The sequence below is a fragment of the Oculina patagonica genome, chromosome 1, assembly GCF_052425735.1.
Source record: "Oculina patagonica isolate OP01 chromosome 1, crgOcupat, whole genome shotgun sequence".
NCBI lineage: Eukaryota > Metazoa > Cnidaria > Anthozoa > Scleractinia > Oculinidae > Oculina > Oculina patagonica.
The window spans coordinates 1,403,493-1,430,580 of NC_135758.1; the positions used below are offsets into that span (position 1 = coordinate 1,403,493).

General features: G+C 38.5%; 2 protein-coding genes across 2 annotated transcripts in view; both read right to left on the reverse strand.

Annotated features, from left to right (window-relative positions):
* LOC144644375 (MAM and LDL-receptor class A domain-containing protein 1-like) overlaps positions 1-27,088 on the reverse strand; it is a 71,388-nt gene that overhangs the window by 22,822 nt on the left and 21,478 nt on the right. The window contains exons 21-36 of the mRNA XM_078503853.1: positions 26,948-27,088; positions 26,352-26,590; positions 24,945-25,029; positions 23,924-24,080; positions 23,346-23,542; positions 22,507-22,803; positions 22,119-22,412; positions 21,165-21,318; positions 19,730-19,923; positions 19,101-19,391; positions 18,425-18,626; positions 11,276-11,845; positions 10,234-10,373; positions 9,550-9,785; positions 9,091-9,170; positions 6,692-6,792 (exon numbers count right to left, since the gene is read on the reverse strand). Of these exons, the coding sequence (XP_078359979.1) occupies positions 6,692-6,792; positions 9,091-9,170; positions 9,550-9,785; positions 10,234-10,373; positions 11,276-11,845; positions 18,425-18,626; positions 19,101-19,391; positions 19,730-19,923; positions 21,165-21,318; positions 22,119-22,412; positions 22,507-22,803; positions 23,346-23,542; positions 23,924-24,080; positions 24,945-25,029; positions 26,352-26,590; positions 26,948-27,088 (3,378 nt within the window). The remainder of the gene's footprint in view (positions 1-6,691; positions 6,793-9,090; positions 9,171-9,549; positions 9,786-10,233; positions 10,374-11,275; positions 11,846-18,424; positions 18,627-19,100; positions 19,392-19,729; positions 19,924-21,164; positions 21,319-22,118; positions 22,413-22,506; positions 22,804-23,345; positions 23,543-23,923; positions 24,081-24,944; positions 25,030-26,351; positions 26,591-26,947) is intronic.
* On the reverse strand, positions 450-27,056 carry LOC144651235 (thyroid hormone-induced protein B-like). The gene is made up of 3 exons (XM_078511167.1): positions 26,948-27,056; positions 4,090-4,322; positions 450-581 (listed from the first exon to the last, which is right to left on the reverse strand). Exons 2-3 carry the CDS (start codon positions 4,312-4,314, stop codon positions 450-452), a joined length of 357 nt encoding a protein of 118 aa, XP_078367293.1. The 5' UTR covers positions 4,315-4,322; positions 26,948-27,056.

Consider the following 27,088-nt stretch of genomic DNA (forward strand, 5'->3'; position numbering starts at 1 on the left):
GACTTTCTAAAGTCGTTTGCTTCTCGTTTCCGGTTTGGTGGTAGTCTATAATCTACTAATTGCTGGTTGCTCCTTCTATAAAAACCATATAATTCAGTTATGTACTTCATTATTCTCCAAAACAACAAAGTAAAATAATTGACCTTGTGTGTGCGAGAATTCACGTTGTTTACTTTTAGGAGACGAGACTAATGTAATTTACTAAACTCGATTATAGATGTTTGAATGATTTCTTTTTTCTCACGAACCATTTGTGGAGCAACCGGCACAACACAGTCCCCGTAAAGTGCTTTTTCCTTCAGTTGTCTGGTGAACTGTTGGAAACTCCACATGTTCTCACTGCACTTGGTGTCTCATGGAAGTTTCTTGTTCTTTTAAAACGATAGTTGGCAGTCCTTGCTCGTATGATCGACGCGATAAAAGTAAATTAATAACCGAGGTCCCTTTGCTCATGTAACAAGGATATAGAAAATCATAAGGCCCTCTGGTCTTTTGCTGGTGTTAATGGCGAACAGGAACTTATTCTCCTTAGAGCATGCTCTAAGGAGAATAAGTTCCTGTTCGCCATTAACACCAGGTATCTTTAACAAGCAACAGGATGTTAGCGCTTTTACTACTTTTACGATGTTAGCGCTTTTACATCCCCATGTAAAATACGGTATTAGTTTGTGACAATTCATCCCCAAACGTTTTCAAACATTTGATTCATCTAAAAATTTAAGACCCTTCCTCACCCCACCCCCTAAGTATAAAAAACTGTCACGCTTGTCTCGAAAGTATGCAAATTTATACTTCACTTGGAATAATAACGGTGCCAACAGGCACTGCAAAGTGGCTTATCGAAAACGCTTTGCCGGCTATAACCTGAAATATGGCTTAATCAAGTAACACAAAAAGGGCTTGTTAATCATGACGATACATATTTGGTTAAACTCGTATCGGTGGTTGCTTCAAATTCACCAGTCGCAGACGGATTCGACAAGCGGCATGCGAACTGAACGGGAAGCCATTGAAGAAATGACAGGAAAAAACGTATTGCATGGGACAGGATATCATAATCAAGCAAAGGTGAACATATTTATTATGATTTATGCCTTGATATTGCTAGTGTTGCGACTAAATTGATTTAAAGAACAAATACGGTGGTAATACTTTTGGTCACGCATTCGAAAGCTTGCGTGATTTTGTGTCGTTTTTGTACGATTTTGAATAATTTTTTGACAAGTGCTTAATCATTTACCCAGACAAAACTTTAAATATTTTGAAAGTATCATCCTTCTACAGTTGAAATATATTTATCTCAAGGAATTCTGAGATAAGGCACATAGTGAAAATGACGATTCTTTTGACCGACCGACTTTCATTTCGCGTGAGAATAGTCTGGTTTTGTTTACCGTAAAATAATTAGATTAAATCAAAACTCTTGAAACTATGCTTATTTGGACAAGGAAGAGTCATGCAATAGACCGGTTGTATTTATTTTTTTCTGCGCGTGATGGTTTTGACATACGAATCGATTGAAAATGGTCAATTTTCAACCCAATTTGTACCCTCTCAATCGAGTCTAGACGAGTCTAGATGTCAAATCGAAAATTTCGTTTTTCTCGGAAAAATAAAACTTTTTGAAGAAAAAAACAACATAACGTTTTTAGTTTTAATAAGGACTACCTTCATGCAGAAGATGAGCGAAATCCCTGTATTTTAAGAATTGCCGCAAAAAACAATTTTTGTTCGATTCTTCTACAAACTTGCTCTTAATGCATCTTTAAGTACATTTCTTAAAGATGCATTAAATGGTTCATTACTGAATTTAAGTGATCCACTTAAAGATTAAGAAAAGGAACATTTAAGAAATTTAAGATAAACTTAAAGGTACAGGAAATGATTCTTTACTGTACCTTTAAGTTACCTTTAAGAAACCTTAAAAGTGTCATTTCGCCCTGTGTTATCGATTAAACGCCGGACCCGATTAGACGCCGGCCTCGTATAAACGTAGAGTCAATGTTGCTAATTTTTAAATAAACGGCGGAGGCGTTTAATCGAGGTCCCGGCGTTTATTTGCGGTCGAGCTAACAAGTAATATATTCTCTTGAATAGCACTACTATAACATACTAATCCGGTATGCTGCTTTGGAAATTTTAATAAATGTTCAAAGAAAAAGTCCGGCATAACATAACTTGGATGGATGTTCGTGTTCGTGTTATCAATACTGACGCACTTTCTTTCTTGTGGCATAGTGCATGCCAGCCTCCTTCGCAGACGTTCTTTGAGCCCAAAGAACGTCTGCCAAGGAGGCTAAGTGCATGCTCACTGTCGTTGATCATGAAAAGACGAGGATCCCTCTAACGTTTGATTATAAGTCGGAGGAGAACCTTTATTAACGATAAGCTAAGGACGTTGGCGACGTTGCCGTTTATGAACTGATTTCTTTGTACCCATAAAATTTACTTGCTCCTGTATTGTTCATGTTTGTCACAAATCTCGATTTCAACAAACATTTGCCGTTTGCAATACTGTAACTTTTGGTAATAATCATCCTCGGAGACCTAGGGACAGTTTGTCGAGGCGGGACGAAGGGAAAAATCATCCCGCCTGGACAAACTGCCCCTGGGTCTCAGAAAATTGGTAATTATAAACAAACCTGAAAAAAAAAATGATACAAAATCACCTCGTTAATGAACGGCGGACCCCGATTAAACGCCGGCTTCAAATAAACGCCAGGTCCACAAAGCCAAGTTTGAAATAAACGCCGGGGGCGTTTAATTGAGAAAATACGGAATTACACAACAAAAAACTTACTTACTAGTGCCTCGGAAGTTGGATATTTTTGTTTCATCTCAAATATTCATGTTTTTTCGACTTTGTCTCGGGTTATAACTCGAGACAAAGTTACGTTCTGTCTCTTAAGACCACTAAAGAAAAAAAAAAGAGTTCAAGCGTTCCTTTCAAGGGTAAATCAATTAATTCATTTAAATTAAGTTAATTCGTTCTTTGCTTTAATATTCCATGCATTTTTGAAATTATTAGTTCAACGTTAAACAGCGTCTCGATTCAAAGTGTGAATATCGAATATTGGGCTCACCCTCGGTGTAAGAACCTGTGAAACTCACCGGTGACGTAAAACAAAGAACGAACAAAGCAACAAAGAGCGTCAAAAACAAAACAGAGCAGGAAAAAAAAGCTCCAATACAAAGAAAAATATCACAGGTTCTTACACCGAGGTAAACCCGAATAATGATTGGATTGATGTCTGGCTTTTGGAGATAGGCAAATTACAATTTGGCCGTCAACTATAGTTAGCCGTCCAATGTCATACATGGTGTTTTCTCCTCATGTTATTCGCAAGGCGCTCTTCTAAGTGACTAATGAAATCGAATATCCATTAAAAAAATATATAAATTCCTGCTCTTCGGGAAAATGTGAACGCACTAATTCCCCTAACGCCTCTTCTCAGGAAGGACGAAGGGAAAATCGACCCTAGAGCTGTTTTGACTGTAAGTGCATAATACTGAAAAGTCTCATATAACTGATTCCACCTCAGAAATAACCATGAATTTAAGAGAACGTGTCACGGATTTTAGCCAAACATAGGCATAAGAAATGACCATCAAATTCGTTTAAATATATAAATTAACTTCTTAAAACAGTGAAGGAATAGTTAAATAACTTGACACTCCAAATGCAGAAAAAGGTACGGATGGCCAATAGTGTCGAAGATTGAAACGGATTGCGATATGGGTTTTTGTAATATGGTCCGGCGGAACAGTTTTCAAAGTTAATATTGTCTACTTGTAAATTTAAGTTATAACGCCGGGAGACACATTCGGCTGCAATGAAGCTATGTTTTTGTCATTTAGAGTCACATAATTAATTTCTTTGCAAACATTTAGTTTCATAGCGAATATTTGATGAAATTTAATAACACAAAATCAACTTAGCTGCTAACAATACGGATTAATCGAAAATTGGACTGAAAGGTCCCCTTTGGAGCTCAATAAACGTATGCATTTACGCATGTGTACATTTTTGACAATATAAATACAGCTGCGTCGTTACGCAAACAAACCAAAAAAGGTATCAGTACTTACAACATCACTCAAATGCAGGGTCCTTATCACCGATTTCCAATGGTCTTCCTGATCTCCCGACTTGGTAAATATCGTGGTATTTCCATTGAACACGTTCAAAGTTCCCATACCCCATCCATACATATGATAGTAGAACTTCAAGCACGCAGATGAGTTACTTCCAGGTACTGCAAACTGAAGCTTAGCATTATCGCCAGGTGACTGACCCGTAGCTTCAATGTACATATACTTACCTGTACAAAATTTAATAAAAAAGTGACTTATATCATTATTATTGTTATTGTTATTATTATATTCAATGTTTTGTCAGTATTCACTGTTACCCTCAGCTACAACGAAAAATACAGAATCGAGAATGAACTGACTTGTGAAAATGCTAATGAGAAATTTTGTGACAAGACAGCAAAAAAAACAAGTTGCGACAGATATGATTTTGAGACCTTTGTTAGATAGTTTGAAACAAAACGTGCAATTTTTGTCAGAGACACCAGCCAAAAGACAATCCTCATAACTAATAATTGGGTAAACGATTCTTTTTAAGGGTGTGTATAAGTTGTTGAGGCTGGTTTTCACCAGTGACGAAATCATAGTCGGAAATAATCGGAGTCGTAAGAGGGCTTACGAACTACAGAAAATCAAATATCAAGCAAGCGTGGCCGAGTGGTTTAGGGCGCTGGTGTTGTAATCCGGAGGTCCTCGGTTCAAGACCTGCCCTTGCCACTAGCTGGATTTGTTTCTCGGTTGTCCCGAGTTCAAATCCTCGACAACGCTTTGTATATAGCCAACTGGTCTGCCTCCTGCCAGTTGGGATTTTTTACCTTGTTATGTTTATTTAAAACTATTTGTTTCTTCTGTTTCAGTGGCATGCCTGTAAACTAGCTATCCCTTAGAGATATGAAGCTTAATGCATGACCACTATAAACAACATTTATTTTTTTATATATATATATTTTTTTTATTATCAATCAGTCAAGCTTGACGTCAGTCGGTAGAATTCATAGAACGCTTCCATTTTCTTCCGACTCCGCTTATGACTCCGTCGCTTATGAGGTAGTGAAAACCAGATTGACGGAAATGCAAGAAGCGAAAGAACAAAAAAATCACAGTGCTAGCTATCAGGCCCTCCGATTACTTCCTGCTTGCAACTCCGACAATTTAGTTTTCACTGTCTTTAATTAACTCATAAACGACTTGATTCCACTGACAGGTAATTTTTTACTCGCGTTAAATAACTTGCGTGAAAAAAATTAGAGACAATGTATGAACGATTTGCGTAAACGTGTACGCAAGTCGTTCATACATTAGGTGGATTTCCACTGTCGCGTTTTTGCTGACGCACGTTAACGTACGTAAAAATTGTAGACGTACGTAAAACGCGCGTGATTACGTGCGTCGAATTTACGTTGTCCAATTTCCAATGCCACGTTATGGTCTTGGTATTTACGTACGTTACACGCACGTATACGCACGTAGCGATCGCGAGTGTTTTCAAAAAAGTTGAACTGAGTCAACTTTTTCCGCGGCTGACTGCGGTTACGCAGCCATTTACCCAATCATACTTTTGGATTTTGTCACATGACACCACTTGCCATGTGGAAAACCATTTTGTTTTAAATCGCCGTCGATTTACATGGGAAAACATTCAGATGTAGAAACACTTCCCATCGAGAAAGTCCGAACATTTCCAGCAATAATCTATAGAACTGATTACAGAACCAAATTACACGAACGCAGTAGTGAAAGAAAACGCCTGGCGTCAGGTTATGTAAGCTTTGAACCGGCAATCCGGAAAGGTCGCCTCAAATCTTTTTTTTTACTTGATGGTGTCTTTCGGAAGTATTTATAAAATGCCTCTTGGTCATATTTACGCATTTCTTTTACTAGCGTGTGGTACAAATTGTTTTCAAGGCAACCATGTGGGAAGAGTCAAACAACAAGATATTTGCATAAAAATGTTAATGATTTTTTCCCAAAGGAAATCAATTTATTGTTTCACTCCTTCAATATGGCCGCCAATAACACACTCTATTCACCAACTTGATAATTCAGGATGGCGGGCATTTATGTACGTTCAACGCACGTAAAAAAGAAACGCTTTTTATTACTTTTTACGCGACAGTGGAAATTTGCCTACGTATCTTTTTTTACGCACGCTTTACGTACGTAAATATTTACGCGTCAGTGGAAATCCACCTATAAGCTAAATTGGAAACTCCGACTCGGTAGTAAAAACCAACTTTAAGTGTTTCCAGGAATAACTAATAACTTATAAAAAAATCAAAATTTATTGAACTGATTATCGTGACTATTAATCTTGGCAAGAGTTTTATATAAACATGCATGTCCTGACGAGACCAACTTTGTGAGGAATTGACTTTAATATAAAACAGTAAAGAGCCAGGGAAGATTTTCTTGTAATTGACATTAGTTACAGTGGAGTGGGAATCCTTGTCGCTCCGAAAATTATTTAATCTAATTCTTGAATATTTATCAACAACGTTACTTCGCAATGTTTTGTAAGTTACCCGAAGTACCAATCATGGCAACTCACCTGTTCCGCTAAGATCTGACCATGGTCCCGTTGACGAGGATGGTGTGGAGCCGGAGTAAAGCGTCCAGTCAAATACATCTGAATGGGATTGACTCCAGCCGGGGCACAAGCCATCGTCAAAGCTACAGGAAACTAAAACAAATGGATAAAAAATAAATGAATAAAATTATATTTTATTTAGACACGGTAAGGATTAAAGCTATAAGCTTGTGGCGCCGTGTACTCCCGATCGAATTGGAATTTGGAAGTATTGGTTTTTGTGGAGGGAGGAAAACCGGAGAACCCGGAGAAAAACCCTCGGAGCAAGGACGAGAACCAACACCAAACTCAACCCACATATGACACCGGGCAGGAATCGAACCCGGGCCACATTGGTGGGAGGTGAGCGCTCTCACCACTGCACCACCCCTGCTCCCCTGAACTAGACGTTTAAATGACAGTGGGCAATTTAGCCTGCGAACAGGCTCCCGAGTGGGGTTTTTACGCGAGCGAAGCGAGCGGAAGAGCGGGGCCTGAGGGGGAGTACGGGGGCGCGGGAGCCTGTGGACATGTCTTTTGAAAACGCCGATCCATGATACCAGATTCTGGTATCATGATCTGATTGGTCAGAACGCTTATTTTTGACAAGTGAGTGATGAAAAATAGTGGCATACACAACACGCAAAAAAGTCAACCGGCTTGCGTGTGGTTAGATATGCAATAAATCTACATGAATCCTACATTTATCTTGTGGTGCAAATGTCACACAACGAACAAAGGAAAGAGGCGAAAACCCAAAACATCGAGCTCAAAAGACTAAACGCTCGTTAAAATTGATGCAAGATACATATCCTTAGCGACAGTAAATAACGTGTCTCTAAAACAAAGCAATAGCTTTGCAAAATAAAGCTACGCAGTCTCTGGCTAAAGTGAACAGAAATAAATATGTCATCCGTGATAAAAAGCAACACACATTGCAACACTATAAACAGCGGGGCCCGGCCTTGCAAATATAGAATGCAAGTACATAATCAACATATTCACGGAAATAGGATCTGTGTCCTTCCAGAGCGAACATTTTTAGAGCTTAAAACACATCTTGCGAATATGAATGAGCCAAGGCTAACCGCAATAGCAAAATTTAATACAGAGGTGTCAAAATGTACTAACGGGAAACGGTGCAGATCTATCATCTCTACACATCTGCTGAGCGGCAGTCTTTCGACTCTACTTTATAACCTAAAATCGCCTTCTTATAATACGAGTGACAGAGCATAGTGCCCTTTCTAAACAACTTTGAAGCGTCAAAATAAATTGGACGACCAAATCCAATTTTACCGAACGGCTTATTTTGTACAAAAGTCACGAAGTAGTCTGTGTAGGCCTGTCATCTGTTTTTTGCTAGGTCTAATTACCCTACTGACAGATGTGTTACAGGATCCATTACAAGTGGGCGGATGGGCGGAATCAAACAAAGTCTACAGGCTCCCCCTCAGGCCCCGCTCTTCAGCTCGCTTCGCTCGCGTACGCCGCTCGCTTCGCTCGCGTAAAAACCCCACTCGGGAGCCTGTTCGCAGGCTATGGGCAATTTATTTATTACAATTTAAAAAAGTAAGCATTTATACAACGTGTCAACCCTCTACCTTAGTTCATTCCAGTAGCATTAAAATGATCGTAGCACACGGTGACATTTTTTGCAAAGAGGAGATGGGAGGCGCGAAAAGGGAGGGGGTATAATTAGTTATAGTATATGTTATTTCTCTTGTTTGTTGTATACTATGTTAATAGATAATTTAACCGTGGAATTCATGTCAGGTTCAAAAAATGTCGAGACGTTCGACAGACGACAAGAAATATTGCATTGAAACAGGAATAACTACACTGACAGTATATAGAACCAGGGCGTTGAACATACGGAAACATACCATTAAAGGTCGTTTAGTCGCCCGGGGGATAAGTTCACATTTTGGCAGGCTTAACAGAGCGGGGGACTTAGTGGAGACAGAGAGGCTTATTTCAAATCACATAGTTATCCTTTACGGTACGTATAAACGGAAGAAGTGGACTTTTTAATGTTTTAGTGATGTGGTGGATACGTGATAACAGTGGCAGATCCCCGAGAAAAGTTATTTTTGAGTGCGCCCCCCCCCCCTTATTCTAGGGTCTGGATGATCACCTCCGCCCCCCTCCCCCCCCCCCCTCCCATTCTCTGAAGGTCTGGATACCTTACTTGATAATACCTTTAAATGGTTACGTTGCCTTGTTTTCTAATTTTAAATAGTCTTGATTTACCATCTATCATCATCATCATCATCATCATCGTCATCATTTATATAGGTATGGGGGAGCTAATTAAAGAGGGGGAGGGGCCTCAAAGAGAGAAGGGTGGCTTAACAGAGTTTTTTACTGTTTTTAACAGGCATATACAGTAGCTAATATTACTATTGTTAATGCATATGTATTCACCTGGACATTTTCCTGCCGTAATTTGCACTGAGTCAATAGCGATATCGCTAGTATATGATCTTCCAGTTATTCCTTCAAATGTAACCTAAAACATATAAAGTTCAGTTTGTGATCTTATTTGGAGGAACGGTGAGACAGTAGGTATAAAAATAACTCAGAGAAGTAAAAAAAGTACAGTTTTCACATTGTAAGAAAACTGCTAAATCTTGGATGGAGTTAGCTGACAAATGTTTGATGACTACTCACAGACCGGAAAAAATCACTAATAAACTAACAATGTGGTTACTGTTCGTCGTAGTAGGAACGAAGAACGTTTATTCGTTGTCCCGCAAAAGAATCGTTTCAAGGTGTTCATCTGTTTTCTGTAAATTTGTTTTCAACACACACAAACACAAATACTAAACAGGATCACTTAATGCAAGCTTTACTGTAGCTGCAAAAGTGAGTACACGTATTTTTCTTACCACTCCATTCAAATACACGTTTGTCTGCATTGGTAGCCAGTTGTTTTCCTGATTGCCTGACACTTCAACCACCTTGGTATTGCCACTATAGACATTGAGATTTCCAGCCGATGCTCCATACATATGATAGTAAAAGGAAAGACACGACTGATTTCCATTATTAGGAACAGTGACCACAAGTTTTGCATTTTCTCCCGCTTTCCTAGGGTAAGACGCCTCGATGAACATAAAATTTCCTGTATAAATAGACAAAATATAAACGTGAATATAAACTTTGATATGCAGTAAAACTACGTCATTATCAGGTACTACTGCATCTGCCCAGTGATCGATAAATAAACAGAAGTAATTCGTAATCCTAATATTTGGGATGATTTTGTGTGTGTTCGTTTGTGGCGAGTTTTTGCCCCAAAAACCGAAACACACCTTCTTCAAATAAAACTTATACTGAGTGGAACGTTTTAGGAAAATTACCCTTTGGTTTGAAATTACATGGCTCGTGTTGACATCTCAATGATAAAATCGTCTCTCTTTGACTATTCAAGAGGGCTAAGCAGTTTCGAAAAGTGTTTATGTTAGAACGAACGTCTTTCTTTGAAAAAAAAGGTTTAATTTTAAATGAATGGATAGCACTTTATAATAATAATTACAAAATTTAATCAATCAACAGCAATGTAATCTAACCTGAACCTTTATGACCAGATGCTGGACCCGTAGAAGAAGAAGGCGTTCCACCATATGCAAGTGTCCAATCAAAATCATCTAAAGACGATTGATTCCATCCATAACACAAGCCGTTTTCAAAATTACACCAGACTGCAAAAGTTACATAAATTTTTATTACTGCGAAGCGTACTTGTGTGACTTTCAAGCTCGACTTAAACGGTTATTTTTGCTGTCTTTTAGTTATACTTGCAACAACTTACAGTTATTCATTGTTTGAAATTAAGAGAAGGTAAGTAAATCTTTCCGTATTGTTATTAGTTATTTTATGAATTCTACCAACGGCAGAAAACTCTTCCAATTAAGGGATAAAATGCACTTATTTTTCTTCCCCAAGAAACATATAGCGATTGCCCTTTAATTGGAACAAAATTGAGGAGCTTGGTGGTTCGAGTTACGCCGGAAGCACTTTACAAACGTTTCTATAGCTTTCCTAGTTTTTTTTGCCACATTAAAGCCTTGCCTACATGCAAATCTTCAATTAGCGAGCTTTTCTTGTTCTTAATTTGCTACGCCTGTAAAAATTGTAGCGAGCCTGCTCATCGTTAATTTATAAAGACGAAAATATTTATCTACCTATGAATGCAAACTTTTATGTCACTGTTACCTTCTATTTAAGTAAGTAGAGTAGACATTCTTGAAGCAAACAGAGCTATTTCAAATGAATATATATTAACGTATCGAATCAAAGCTTCACGCTTACGCAACAAGACCGAAATGTAGTAAGGATAGGGCCGTACCCAAAAAAAAAATGACTGAGGTAATTTCCATTGTTAAATTCCTTTTCCTAGGTATTAACCCCCCCCCCCCCCCCCCCCCCCCCCTTCAAAAGAAATAAAACGAAAAACTAAAGCAATAACTGCGGCAAGTACCTCGGGTTGCCTCAAAGTGGCTACGGCCCTGACGGGTAGAAGCAGAGGGCGGCTACACGAGTTGAATACTAACCCAAAATAGAAAGTTATTGTACTTACCTAATGCAGCAGATGACTGGTTCTGTGGTGATACAATAGGAGGAGCAGTGATGGCGTACATTTTTGTTGTCAACCACGATTTAAAGTTTCGGACTTTAGCATATACTCCATAATAGTTTGGTAAGGCACATCCATACCCCCAGCTGGTGACTCCCTCAAGATACCAGGTACCATTAAACTCACACACCAATGGTCCGCCACTGTCACCCTGACAAGCATCAACTCCTCCTTCATCAAGACCAGCACACAGCATTGAATCGTCGATGTAGCCTGGGAAAGCACTTGTGCAACGTTGTTTTGACACCAGTGGTACAGACGCTTGCTGCAGTGTGTTTGGTTGGGAACCTCCAGAAGATAAACGTCCCCAACCAGTTATCCAGCATTTTTTGTTAAGATTGTCAAATGGAAGGTGATGGTCACTATCTGGCAAGCAGACAAGACCAACTCCTTTTCCAAGATAAGCAGGACTTGCGAGTTGAATTAGCGCGATATCATTGCTTTCTCTCAGAGGAGTTTGGTAATTCTCGTGCATAATGATTTCTGCAACTCCGATATCTTGCTCTGTTCCAACACTGCCATTTGTTAGGTAGTGGGCTCCTAATCTAGGAAAAAAAAGCATTTCAAGAAATGGTTTTAAGAAATGCAGCCACTTGGAGTTAGCTTGATTAGTCCTGGGGCAGAAAAGAATATAATTTCATTGTTTTTCGTTTGCAGATTTTTCACTGCTTCTGGATGTAAGGTTTTCTTGATATTATGAATCCGGGGGGAGGGGTACTCCCATATTTGGGCTATATAGGTATGTGCCGCGGTATAGGGTATGGTTTTTGAGGTTTCGGCCCTTAAGAGCACAGGTTTCCTACGGTCAAACATGTGTCGGTAAGAGTCCTTAAATGGATTTCGCTCATACTCTTACCATGGGTAGGCCTTAATATAAAATAAATCACAGTATACTTTGTTTGGCTAAATATCGATTTGTTTTCGAGAAAATCGATAATTCTAAAATCCAGCAAAATTGACGCTTTCGGAGCTCAAAATTTATGCCGAGTTTGTTAGCTTCGCGTCGAAAAATAAAGCACTCTGGAAGAAAAGTACCTATTTAATATCGAAGAATAACATCAAATTAGTAAGTCGAAAGCAATTTCTGCTCTTAAAGTCCTTTTATTTACAAAATATAATTAAGTTTATTCGACACACTTTTGATTTAATTCAAAATAGGTCAAACTTATCGCTTTATTTAAGTATGAGCGAAGCGAAATAAATGGCCGAAAATTTGGTGTTAGACAGATAAATGATTGTTCTTTTCGATACTAAAAGGATTTCCTGGAGAAATGATTTAGTGCGATGCTTTCAGATCTCAAAGTTGCTTAAAATTCGTTAATTTAACCGACCGTGACATTGTTGATCTTATCAATATTATGTAAACATTCCACGCAAAGGTTAATTTTCCCCATGTGAACTTCAACTGAGTAAAATAAAAACATAGACTTGCTTACCGTGGTGTTCGCTGATATGTTGTAGATCCTGTTTTCCTCATTTACGACAAACCTAAGCCCTCGGCGAAGCTGTTATCCAATTTTCTTGACGCGCCATTTGTAACTGATTTCCACGTATTGAAGTGACAGTTCTTTTCCATGCATTCTTGAAAACAGTCCTGAGTCTTAACTGAGCAGTGTAAACAGGAATACGAAGTACTTTGCTTTAAATCAACTTAAAGCTTAGCAGCAGTGGTAGATAAATCGATACGGCCGGCGAATCTTCGTTTCGAAAACCGCCATTTGAGATTTGTCGCCCCTTTGTCCTGCGGTATGCAGATAATTAATTCACACTTGAGTAACTTCAGGCACATGAAATCGACAACCACCGTGACCAGATAGCACCCTCCTTTTCGAAATATTGGTCGAGGCACTATTTTTATCATTTTAACATAAGCTCTCAATGAAAAACTTTTGGGCTGAACTTGTAATAAAGTTTCACTTCAGTTAGCCACCGTTTGAGAGAGTTGTTAAATGGTTGCATGAAATCCGGGTGGAAAGTTCTTCTGTTGCGTTGCTTCGCTTTGTTTCATATTTTTTATCCAGTTCTTACCCTTGTTCAAATTCTTGTCCCTTCTTCAGTGGAAAATTTGAAACGACGTTAAAATCCCTATAAGACGGAGATCTCTTTTAGACGAACTGAGTTGGAGCCGGTCCCGAAGGTACCCGTTTCAGAGAGAGTTGGCTGTACACAAAGCCTTAGATGGCGTCGTTGGATCCGTCTCCCGTGAATGTCAGTTAAAAATATATATTCCGCTGTGTAGTCTAGCCTGTAAACAAGCTCTCCTTCTTTCTCCTGTGGAGGATTGGGCGAAATAAAAGCGGGAAGGAAAGGTGGGGAAGGGGTGGGGAAAAAAGGGACCATACATCATGTATATGCAGTTGTAATACCAGTCACGGTAAACAATTTATAATAAAACGCTGAACATTTATGACTGTATAAAAAAATATTGGTGTAAAAATTAAGGAAAGGGTGCTTTTCACTTCATTAGATTAAGCTAGGTGAAGAAAAGTACACGTAATCAGAAGTTTGTTATGGACTTCTGACGTGATGCCATATTTTGTATTTATTTCTGCAAAGTACAACAAAGCATTTATACCAAAGTAGCATTATTAAAAAAAAAATGAGCATAATTACAGTTGAGCATTATATCGGACAAAAAACAAGCATTGTTAGAAGCATAACATTCCCTTTTTACCAGCGTAATTGGAAGGGCCTCTGGTATTCAGTTAGAAAGAACTTGCATTCAAAAGATACCGCGTTCTAGAAACAAGTCACCCCGTTTTGGCTGCTGATATTTTGGAACTTTTGTGTGTTCAAAATACCATATCTCGTTCTAGATATCGTCTGATATTGAAAATCCCGTTCTAGATCGGGAACCCAAAACCACGACCTCATTGGACGGCACAGAGCCGTTTTTGGGGAATACCCCAGCTTCGACAACTCCTTCCTAATAAAGTTCGCCTATTGAATTGAGAATTAAGGTGATTATGAAGTTATTACTTTATATCTCTTGTTGTTTGGAAACTTGAGTCGTATTATAATTATAACCGTCTTATTTATGAAGGAATAGACTGCGGATAATATTTGAAACTTAAACCGTTTTCCCCTAATAGCTTCCAAATCAACTCAAAAACACACCGGAAAACAGGTTTAAAAACAAAATATTTATATAATGACTATGATATTTTTAAAACATTTGGGTTCCCTGACGGCGAGGCGCTTGTCCCTCCCCGCAAGCTCTGGCGGGGGGCACCTTCCCTTGTTTACGCCGGACCCCAACAGAATATATACATGGTCATATTTTTTAACATTCACGGAAGACGGATCCAACGATAACATCTTAGATTTTGCTTTCACCTGTTTTGCCTTGACCTAATCAAGAACTTGGACAAAGGTAAGAACAAAAAAAAACTATAAAGCGAAGCAACGCAACAGAAGAACCTTAGACCCGGGAGTTAAAAGCGCTGTCATGCAACTATTTAGCAACTTTCACAAACGGTAGCTACCTAAAGTGAAACTTAATTACATGTTCAGCCCAAAAGTTTTTCATTTAGAGCTTATATTAATATAGCAATAATATGGTGCCTCAACCAATACTATACCAAAACGCAGGGTGCTATCTGGGATCTGGTCACGGCGGTTGTCGATTTCATGTGCCGGAAGTTACGCAAGTGTGAAATACATTATCTGCACACCGCATGACAAAGGGCCGACAAATCTCAGTTTTCGAAAAGAAGATTTGCCGGCCGAATCGATTTATCAACCACTGCTACTGTCCGGAACGTTTCGGTCCGATTTTCGGATAGGATATGCCTTCTAATTACACGGATAGGATAGGCCTTCTGTTTACACGGGGCCGTTCTGGAACCGGTGCGGGACGGAACCAAAACTGGACCTGCTATTTTGCAGGTCAAGTTATGGAACCGTTCCGGACCGGTTCCAGAACCGTCCTGTGTAAACACATGGATCGGTGCCAAATGCTTCCGTGTAAACAGAGGCCGATCCGGTCCGGTCCAGTTCGGAACGGCTCCGGTCCGGTCCCGTGTAAACGTAGCCTAGCTGGTTAGAGTATAAAAATGACTGAAAAAAGGCAAGGACAGGACTAACACCAGGTGTCCGTCTTATAGAGATCTTCTAATAAGGGAGAGTTGACTCTACAACTGTTTTGCCTTAGCCTAATCAAGAATTTGAACAAGGGTAAGAACTGGATAAAAAATATGCAGCAAAGCGAAGCAACGCAACAGAAGAACTTTCGACCCGGAAGTTAAAAGCGCTTTCATGCAACCATTTAACAACTCTCTCAGCCCAAAAGTTTTTCATTGAGAGCTTATGTTAAAATGATAAAAATAGTGCCTCAACCAATCACCAAAAAGCAGGGTGCTTTCTGGTCACGGTGGTTGTCGATTTCATGTGCCGGAAGTTACTCAAGTGTGAATTAATTATCTGCATACCGCAGGACAAAGGGCCGACAAATCTCAAATGGCGGTTTTCGAAACAAAGATTCGCCGGCCGTATCGATTTATCTACCACTGCTGCTAAGCTTTAAGTTGATTTAAAGCAAAGTACTTCGTATTCCTGTTTACACTGATCAGTTAAGACTCAGGACTGTTTTCAAGAATGCATGGAAAAGAACTGTCACTTCAATACGTGGAAATCAGTTACAAATGGCGCGTCAAGAAAATTGGATAACAGCTTCGCCGAGGGCTTAGGTTTTGTCGTAAATGAGGAAAACAGGATTTACAATGTATCAGCGAACACCACGGTAAGCAAGTCTATGTTTTTATTTTACTCAGTTGAAGTTCACATGGGGAAAATTAACCTTTGCGTGGAATGTTTACATAATATTGATAAGATCAACAATGTCACGGTCGGTTAAATTAACGAATTTTAAGCAACTTTGAGATCTGAAAGCATCGCACTAAATCATTTCTCCAGGAAATCCTTTTAGTATCGAAAAGAACAATCATTTATCTGTCTAATACCAAATTTTCGGCCATTTATTTCGCTTCGCTCATACTTAAATAAAGCGATAAGTTTGACCTATTTTGAATTAAATCAAAAGTGTGTCGAATAAACTTAATTATATTTTGTAAATAAAAGGACTTTAAGAGCAGAAATTGCTTTCGACGTACTAATTTGATGTTATTCTTCGATATTAAATAGGTACTTTTCTTCCAGAGTGCTTTATTTTTCGACGCGAAGCTAACAAACTCGGCATAAATTTTGAGCTCCGAAAGCGTCAATTTTGCTGGATTTTAGAATTATCGATTTTCTCGAAAACAAATCGATATTTAGCCAAACAAAGTATACTGTGATTTATTTTATATTAAGGCCTACCCATGGTAAGAGAATGAGCGAAATCCATTACAAGGCTCTTGCCAAGAATTTTCATTTTTGTTTGAAATTTGTGCATATGTCCTCTTAAACAGGGTATCACTTTTGCTCTTTTTGGTATTGTGTTCCCGGTGTGATCATTAGATAGGGTACCTAAATTCTATTAGCTAAAATAAACGCACAGCTAAACGAAAATAAAAAATTGAACTAACAGTTCAAGTATTAGTAAAGCGATTTTATAAAAAAATTGTGTTTTGCCATGCGGGGTTAGCCGTCATTTGGGTCGTCAAGGAACACACTCCTCCCCTTTAATAGGGTGTCATTTTTTTCGAATTTTGGCCTTCAAAAGGGTATTAATTTTGGCTTTTTTATCCTTAAATAGAGTCAGGGTTTAAAAACCTTCACGGCACACCCCTATGCAAAATTTATGGTTGTATCCACCCCCCCCCCCCCCCCCCGGGGTTATAAAGACAGTGAGCAGTCTCTATTTAGCTGTAAAATCCACGGGAACGGACTCGAAAACAGCGTGCGAGTGCGAAAAACGAGAGGCAGAGGTGGACCCGCGATTTGCGCGATGGCAGGAAAAAAAGAGAAACGAGAGTGTCACATCGCAGTTCGAAAGCCTTTTGAATGTTCACATTAATGACATAGTGACATTTTTGCCATTTTATAAAATTTATTACATAATCCATCCAATTTGCTATTGTTATAATTTGTCGCTTTCACTTGTGTCTATCTACTGGTCATGTCAATTTTGAGAAGATTTACAATTGTATGAGAGGCACACCTGAGAAACTTTTAATTTTTAATTCTAATTTCTTAACTATTAATTTTCAGACAGCATTGGGTTTTTTTCGTCTGCAACGCAGGCTAGCAGTACCCCGTTGATAACAGTAATTATTATTCATTCCAAATTTTTCTCTGTTTCTGATCGGCTTTCGATCCCCGGTTAATTCCAGCTAACCGCCTAAGGCCGACCAAATTTGGAAGAAATTCCAATTATTTGGACGATTGACGTCATAAAATGACGTCAATCGTCCAATATCAAAAATTCATGGATCGCAACGTCGTTCCCAAGTATGATTAACAGATCGCAACCTCGTTCTCAAGAACCGCTGACGTCACGTAACTGAACGGCTTTGCTGCCGAGCAGGTTGAAAGCGCGAAAATGGCCGCTAGAGCGGTTTTACGAAAATTCTACATCGAAGTAAAACGTAAGCAAGAACGATGGAAACCTGTACTCGAAAACATCGCTTTGTGTCATCAGATTTAGCTTCAATAGACACTTCAAGCAAGTGCTAAATATCGAAGTTTTTGAAGTTTAAATCAAATTTAAAAGCGAATGTTGTTGTGTATTTGTGTACTTTGCCTACTGTCAAAACCCTATTTTGTGCATTTGGAGCTCTGGAAATATTTTGAATGAATACTAAAACAATTATTGAATTCGGCTTTCGTGTGATATGAAGAATTATGCAGATCTCGGAGAGTGTTATCGCCGAAGCCGAAGGCGGAGGCGGATAACACCCTCCTCGATCTGCATAATTCTTCATATCATACTCAGCCTCATCCAATAATTGCTAATTATGTACAGAAGGGTTATACTGCATAAATATTCTTATATCTAAAAGATGTTCTAGTACGCAGTAGCCACAACGACTAAACCTTCCGACTCACGGCTGGACGTACGACTGACATATTCAGTGACTATCTTTATTATTTCCTAAATATACTTTAAATTTTCTTGTCGTTTTGTTATCTCAGGCCCTCAGTCCATAATTGGATAAAAATAAGGAAACTAAATTTATTGCTACCTTATCTTGATACTAGACGGCGTTCTCCCAGGCAAACAATGAGCTGCTGTCACCACCCATGAAGGGTCCACCAATGACCCTCCACAGAACTGAAGGCCGCTATTGTCCGTCACCATCACTTGCCATGGCCAGCTGATGACAGATGCTTCTGTACCACCAACAATTCGGGTAGCACTACTACTTGATCGGGAGCCGCAAAATACTAAACTCAAAAGATTAGTAAGTTAGTAAGTACCGTATTTTCTCGATTAAACGCCGGAGCCGTATTAGTCGCGGACCTCGTATAAACGCCGAATCAAAACTACTAATTTTAAAATAAAAGGTCCCGGCGTTTATTTGCGGTCTAGCTACCCATAAAAATTACTTTTTCCTATACTGTTTATGTTTGTCACAAATCTTGTTTGCAACAAACAGGTGGCCCAACTCGATATATAAGTAACGGTGGAAAATCGGTGTTTCTCAATGCGTTTGTCCGTCTGCGGCCCTTCTGGCCGCTGGGAGCTCCGCTATAAACGTATCGGCGCTCTGAATTGAAACACTTCTTTTATGTGTATGCGTTATTAAATACAGAATATGAAGATCGATTTAGAGGTAAGTAAGAGCAAGTCATACTAACTGAAATAAGCTTTTAGCAGACACTTGAAGACTTGAAGTCTAATTGAGTCTTTTTTCGTACCTTTGTTAGTAGTAGTAACACTTTCCAAGCTCTTGAAGGGTCGACCAATGCTATCGACGCCAAACACACTGACACGGTACTTCGATGAAGGCGACAGTCTATTAATAGCGGTAGTTGTTGCGTTTCCGGGGACAGTTTCTATGGTTAATAGAGTGCCTTGGATACTTTTTACTACGACAATGTACGACTTTGCAGAATGGTTAACAACTGTATTAAGCTTCGTCCATTGAAGGGTAAAGCTGATGGATGTGATGTTGGAGATTGTCACATTCCATCCCAAAACCAGTATGGCTAGGAAAACAAAAAAGCACATTTTTAACTGAGTTATTCGGATTTAATAAAAAAAAGTTCTCGGTCTCTCCAAAAAACAATAAAAAGCACTTTCAGACTCGGTTTCTAAACTTTATTGGTATCAGCAATATCAGTGCAGTGTAGTAGTAGTGCGCGATGCAGAAGCCGTAGGCGATCCAAGATGAAGCAGCAGCAGTCACCGAGGTAGTAGAAGCAGCTGTAGCAGTAGCAGAAGCATAAGTAGACAGAGTAGCTAGCAAGACTCAGCAACACGGGTAGAAACAGGAATAACACAAGCAGTTGCATGGCAACAGTAACAGAGGTTAATATTAACTCACCTGACGTCAGACCCTTTTTCAAGATAGTGAACTTCATTTTAACACTGTTTCCTGAGTTTTGAGTATATACTTGAAAGGAGATGTTCTTTGAGACACCAAAAGGAACCTCTAGAATTTCTGGAGCAAAAGACACACAGCCAAGGTGATGGAGAACTTCAGTGCCATTTCCATCAATGATCTTTGCAGATTCTTGGCTATTTAAAAAAATGGTGTTTAGTTTCCAAAATGATCAGGTGTCGGAAAATTAAGGAAGAGCTGGGCATTAAATAATGGTGCACATGGAGACCCGGAGCAAAGGTGATTGATGGGTAACGCGCGAAATAAGTCGACTGGTTAAAATTTAAGGTATCTGAGTGGGCGTCATTAAGTTTTAAGGTAATTACCCAGTATTGCATTGCGCATCCCTACTGCACATAATTTTACGCATGATTAGCGCGCACGCATTAAAAAAAATGGCGGCTTTTTCTATACGGCTGGACCTGACCAGAGAGGTAAATCGTCATTTTCCCTAAAAAAAGTATGGCGACCTATCCTTTTTATCTGTTGTTTTGAATTGAATAGAAACTTGCTTTCTTTAGATAACATAAGGACCAATTCTCAGTGTAGAATAAAAAATAATCGTCGGAAACCGACGTGAATTTGGAAAGCAACCGTAACTATAATCATAATGTGATTTTATTAGGATTTATGTGATATAAACAAGATGTTATTGCTCCTAAACGAGCAAGGGCACCCCTTATTTTTTACTTCGAAATTTAAGTTCCTTTAACATATTAAACAGTCAATAGTCAAAGTTTCACAAAAATCTCGGTGCAGGTTCTATTTCAATGGAATAACCTTAATTTATTCATCGTTAAAAAATTAATACATTGAAAAAGTTAAGCTTTATTGAGGGATTGCATTTCTGGGATTGATGTATACATCATAAACAGTTTATATTCGTAGGCTTGACATTAACTGTACAGGGCATAAGTGGCGTTAAATAAGCTTAGTTTAGCGATAAAGTACGGAAAATCGCAGGAAAAAAAGATTATATTAGGCTCTACAACCTCGGACGTACGATGGTTTGATAGTTAATTGGCAAGTATTTGGCGTGAGAATGGCCAGACCTGGCCCACTTTTAAACCGTAACTTCTTTTTTAATTCCTTTTTGTTGCTATCTTCATAATATAGTACTAACATTATCTTGAATATGCAAATGAAAAACTGGGAATGGCAATAAGATCTCAGTTCGAACCCTGATTTACTCCATAAGTGGGGAATCTACAGATCACAGACGGGGAATCAGCTCGTCATATGTTTCCGGGGTTTGAAAATCATTTTTTGAACTTCCATTCTCCGCAATATATTATAAATTATGGTAAGCTAGCATCCCTGTCACTTAATGTTGGAAAATGGCCCCACCCCTCACCGGGAGATTATGGACTAACTTTACCTGCAGGAGATAAGATTTAATTTTTCAACGGAGATCAAACTGACGGCTTCTCGGATACCGGCATTGTGCAATTTCCAGTTACATTGAAGAGCTTTGTTGCTCGCAGTTGTAAACTCTATTTGGCCAAAGGTCTCATTAAACGTGTTGGAACAGCCTTGAAGGAAGGAGAGAGTGAAATAACAGGAAAACGATTACACACTCAACTGGAAGAATTTTAACTCACACGAATGTCATTAAAGGTATTGGGTAATTATAACAGACGGTTGTGCAGAGGGAACCAACTTTCTTAAGTTCTTGTTCGAAAATTAACTAAGGTGTTGTTAACTCGTGCAGATATTATTATTTCAGCCACATATATCTCCTTTAATGCGTGAATTAAATAGAGAATGATACATGGTTGCGCGGAGACATGAAATTTCTCTTTTCGTGTTCAAATCGATATCTCACTCGTTCGCTGCGCTCTCTCGTCAGTTATCGATTTGAACACAAAAAGAGAAATGTCATGTCTCCATTTTATAAACCAGCTAATAACGAGGTTTTTGACAATTTTTCGAAGATTTCCGACATCTTTCCAGAGATTTCCGAATACTTTCAAAATGTTGTTTGAAAGTCTCACAAATGTTTCTGAACATTTTCCGAAACTTTTTTCGAAAACTGCCTATGAAGATTGCCGAGGATTGCCGAGGGAAGATCTGAAGATGTTTCGACTTAATATCGATAGAAAGGCAAACTCGTCAGCACGTGATTAGTGATATCAAACACGCATTATCGTAATTTTTCACACGTCGAGATACTGTCTTTCTCGGCTGTCAAAATCCCACTAAACAACCGCAGTTTATATATAATAAAAACATCTTTATAAGCATTGCTGTAGGTGAGCATACTGCAAATAGAAATGAAATTGACTGCCGTTTTCACGCAATAAATAAACAAAACAATTATTCCAAAACATACCTGTAGCAGTGTAACCAGTAAAGTCCGACAGCGGTCCTTCTCCCTTGGAAGTAAAAGCGGCCACAGCGACTTGGTAGTCGTACGCTGGCTTAAGACCTCTTAATGTGAATTGTGTGAAGTAACGGCTGCTTGTGTTGACGCGTTTATATGGATAAAAATAATCTTTGCAGTAGATGGTATACCCTAAGATAAAGCCGTTGGCGTATTCCTGGGGAAGAGGGTCCCATTCCACTAGAAGGTCGGATGAAAACTCAAGACTTGTCACTCGAACACCTTTTGGCCCTCTGCTAGGAACTGAAAAGCAAAGCAAATTCAAATTTTTGTTGCTTTGACATTTCTACTCGTTGGTTTTAGTTGGTTTCAAGAAACTTAGAGAAGTGTTACTCACCCCCTTCATCGGTCATAACTATTACACCTGCACTTTTAAACGGAGTCCCATCGTCATCCACGCCTACAACACCAACATTATACTCTGTGTATCCACTGAGGCCCGTTATCTCCAACGCTGTAGTATTTTTAGATAGTACTTTGCCAAACGATTTGCTGCTGCCGTTAGTCGTTCTGGCAAGGGCAACAAAAAATCCAAATCCACCATTGAGAAGATTGCTTGGATTGCTCCAGATTACCCCAATACTTTTCGAAGTCTTGTTTACAACAGTCACGTCCCAGCCAGCCAGAGTAGAAGCTGCACGAAAAAAAACCGTTTTTTAATGTCGATCGGTACCCCTTCCAAAAGTATATAAGAAGGAATAGTTATCTTGTATGAAATTTTTTCGCTTTTTTATTATGTTCTAATTGTTTTAGCTTATCTGGGACATGTTAACATTTTTCCCGTGACCAAGATATTGGTATCAACACTTTACTTCCAAATTCTAAATTGTTCTGCCAAGAGAAACTGCATAAAAACCAGCAACGGCAGATGACGGATCTCAAGTTTAAAGCTAGGCACACACTAGGGGACTAGTCGCAGGGAATAGTCGCAGGGACTTGTGGGACTATTGTTCCGTGCGACTAGTCCCAGAAATCAAAACAGCTTAATTGGTTGGACTTGTCGCAGAGACCACAAATTTGGTCCCTGCGACTAGAATGTCGATGCAAAATACGAGTACACATTATGGGACTGTTCACCGAAGCAAGTCCCTGCGACTAGTCCCCTAGTGTGTGCCGACTTTAATGTCACGAAGAGGGCGAGACATGGGAATGTCAATCCAAGATTATTTTTCCTACCTAAACTCAGACGATGCTTCAACATGCCGTAATCAATTTTGACATAGCTTCTTCTGTTGACAAGGGAGACTTGTATGGTGATATTTTTGGATTCTCCAAACGGGATTTGCTGGATAGTCTTGTTTAAGGAGGCAGAATCATTTCCATATAGAGCAAAGACCTCTGTTCCATTACCGTCATAAATTTTGACGTATTCACTGCGGAAATGTAAAAGAAATGTTTACATGATTAACATAAACTGCTGGCACCCACATAGTATAAACTGCTGGCACCCACGTTTTCGTTTACTCCATTAATCGAAACCGATTTAAACTAACATCATATGAGCCATAGTTTGGTTATTTGTGGATTTTTGGCTATCTTTGTGCTAGCTAAAAAAGACTTTGATTAATAAAGCAAAAGATTATCTAAAATCCTTCATATAAATTATATTCCAGAAATTCTCGAGATAATAATGAGTACAAGATATGGCCTGACAGGTGATAAAAATAGGACACGGCTAACTCTAATGTTAAGATAAAGCAGTGCAAGATATTTACTTCAAAGCAAAGGAAAAAGAACGAAGACATCATATGTACCTGTTGTAGCCACTGAAGTTCATTTGATGGATTGAAACAATGGCAACTGCTTGAGGTATTCCAGCATTTTCAACTATCCACTTACAGTATGGCTCAAATTTTCTCGTATGTCTGATATCCAGTCTCCCAAAGGATTGGTTCGCGTTTTCGGTACACTCTAAAACAATAATAATATCAAACACAAGTGCTATTCACGTGTTTTGTTCGTTATGAATTGCAGGCTTTTGTTTGTTGTTTCGAAAATTTACACATTGTGAAAATCATCGTTTACATTTCAGCCCTTTGCTCAGCAAAAACGAAATACTTTTCGAAAAATATACCATTTACTATAGAAATACTCTTGTTATTAAATTGAGTTGAAAGGAGTAAAGGTTAATTCCATAAGGTGCAGCAATATACTGGTTTTTGGACGTTTTCAACCAAGAATATAAATGCGGCCTGCATGCATGTTTTACCTGCCACCTGGCTCGATGTTTGTGTCGTCAAGTCAAAATATCTTATTGAATCAGTACTTACGCGTACATTTATTAATACCATGGATACTTCTACTCAATTTTCAGGGGACAAGCGCAGGAGGAGTGATATACCATTGTTTTTATGCTTGAGTTGATGATTTGCACGATTATTCGCAGACGCAGTAATACATCTATTAATTGATGTGCCGTTCGCAGTTTTCATATGTTTGAATTCAGTACCTCAGAAGGTAAAAGTGTAAATAGAAATAAGTAAAATACCCAATGCTTTGCTAAACATGCGTCCAAAAAACTTGACGAACAAAGTTTGAAGTTCGCGCACTGCACCAACTAGCTTACGGGTTGTACAAGTCACTAATAGCCAATGTTAAAATTACGCGACAAAAAGTGTCACGTTTCAGTTTTGTTAACATATATACCCTCATTTGCTTTATCTAATTGCACGTTTGAGTTAGCAACAAACTTCATGTAGAAAACAACGAAGTAGGAGATGTCCATGTCGCAAAAAGGTAACCAAGGTAACTTAGTAAACAAAGTCATAGATGTACCTGGACAGATTCCACTGACAATGGACACGTCATCAATGGCAATGTTGCCTGTGTAGGAGTCTCCACTTATCCCCTCAAACGTAATCTAAGTACAAGTAAGAAAGACATCTAAGCAATATTAAACATTTACGTCTTAACAAACTTTATCTTTCTTGAGGTTATTTGTATATAACACAAAACCTAAATTTATGGTTGATTAATAGTTAATGCTATTATTAAAAGGAATACCACTCGATAAACGGTAGGGTAGCCCAAATCTGGGCATCTAGTACTTCAATTCATTTATTAAACATGCTGTCGAGATAAGAACCAAACTCGAAGAAAAGGAAAGTTTTGTAAACAGTTTTTGGTATCGATCAAGGAGAAATTTGAGAACACCAACCAATTGGCCGTACCCAATATATAAAAGCCGGGCACTTGAGTCTCATGTCCTTAAAGGGTCCTACTAAGCCTCCGCCATTTTCTCTGCCATCTAAATTCGGACATATTGCATGTTGAAAAGAAATCCTCGTCCATCCTTGTGCGTTTGCTTTACTGAGGTCTTATACTGTCACAAATGCTTTTTAAAATTATCGTTGCTTATTTTTGACTAGTTAACTTAACATTCTTTTGGTTGTTTGGAGTTTCGATGCCATCGAAATTGTGAAAGCTGTATGGCGAAGCGAAATCGTATAGCACTTGTATTCTGTTTAATTACTTTTGGCAATTTCACTTTGATTTCTTTCCTTTTGACACTCTCCGCGAAAAATATAATGCCGAAATTCTCGCTTGTAAACAAAAACAAAGGCTTGGCTGACTAGGGACCTTTAATGTGGTACAGTGAAAAGTGCACACTGAAGCTGAATAACTTGTCATAACTTGAAGCTAACCATAGTTTGTCTAGGGGGACAGAAGTCGTATGGGTGTTTTAAAAATCAAACCAAAACAAAGAAACAAAGAAACAAACAGACATAGCGGCTCCATTTCCTTCTTTTAGCGTTCCCGGGAAATTCGGAGGGCAATTCTTGAAAATGTTCTTATTTTGACATTTCACAGGGTCTCTCATGCATGACAACAAGGTATTTTGATAACTGTCTTTTATTTTATAAATAACCAAACATTATGTCTAGAAACAATAAAATATTATTATTATTATATTATTATTATATAAACAATAAAATATTTATATAGCGCCATATTCTCAAAATTCAAACGCGCTTAACAGGAGTAACGTTAGAAAAATTTAAACACTATTGAAAATAAATATAGAAAAAGTATAAGAAGTAGCGAACTAATATAAAAGTCACTAAAAAGTTATAAAAATGCTTTTTTAAAAAAAACGGGCTACTTATTTTTTAAATAACTGCATTTTTATTAATAAATTTTTAGACCCTAAATTAATAAACGTAGTACATGAATACAGTTTACCTTGCTTTGCAAAATCATGGTGAGTTTTGCCATCAGCCATTCATTGCCTTGGTTTCCCAAACTAGTAAAAATTGTGGTATTTTCATTGTAGACATTGAGAGTATTTATTGTATCTCCATACATGTGATAATAAAACTTCAGGCAGGATAACTTCACAATATCAGAGCTCGGCACCGAAAATTCCAGTTTGGCGATATCCCCATACCGTGTAGAAGATGTCTCGATATACATGTAACTTCCTACAAATATAATTCCTTTAAATAAGTGGATGCATATCCAACAAGACTAGTCAAAATTTAAACGGTGCTTGGTAGTTTAAGCGAGCAAACTTGAATAGAATTTGAAAGTTACTTGAGCAAACTTTTAATAAATATTAAACTATTGTGCCTCAACATTCATTTTTCAGCGTATACGCGAAAAATAATATCTAGTGGGCAATAAAGCAACCAAAAAAAGTCCCCTTGTGGGAATCACAGATTTGACTGTGATCAATATCGCCTGTCCCCAATAAAAATACTGAATAATTAGATATTTGAGTACTGTAACATAAAAAAAAACAGAGAAAATTCAAAGGAAATGGATGACATTTCTCTTACCTGACCCACTGGTATGATCGTAATCTGGACCTGTGTTGAGAGATGGTGTTGATCTTGTATGCCATGTCCAGTCAAAGTCATCTGAGTTAGATTGTCGCCAGCCAAAACAAAGTCCTTGGTCAAAGTCGCATGATGTTTTAA

What these genes read in the sequence shown, in the direction of transcription:
- LOC144651235 (XM_078511167.1), bottom strand. Translation starts at nt 4,314, where the DNA reads ATGTACATTGAAGCTACGGGTCAGTCACCTGGCGATAATGCTAAGCTT. An exon ending in CCCTGCATTTGAGTGATGTT is followed by an intron (nt 582 to 4,089) that starts GTAAGTACTGAT and finishes TGCTTGTTAAAG; the next exon opens with ATACCTGGTGTTAATGGCGA.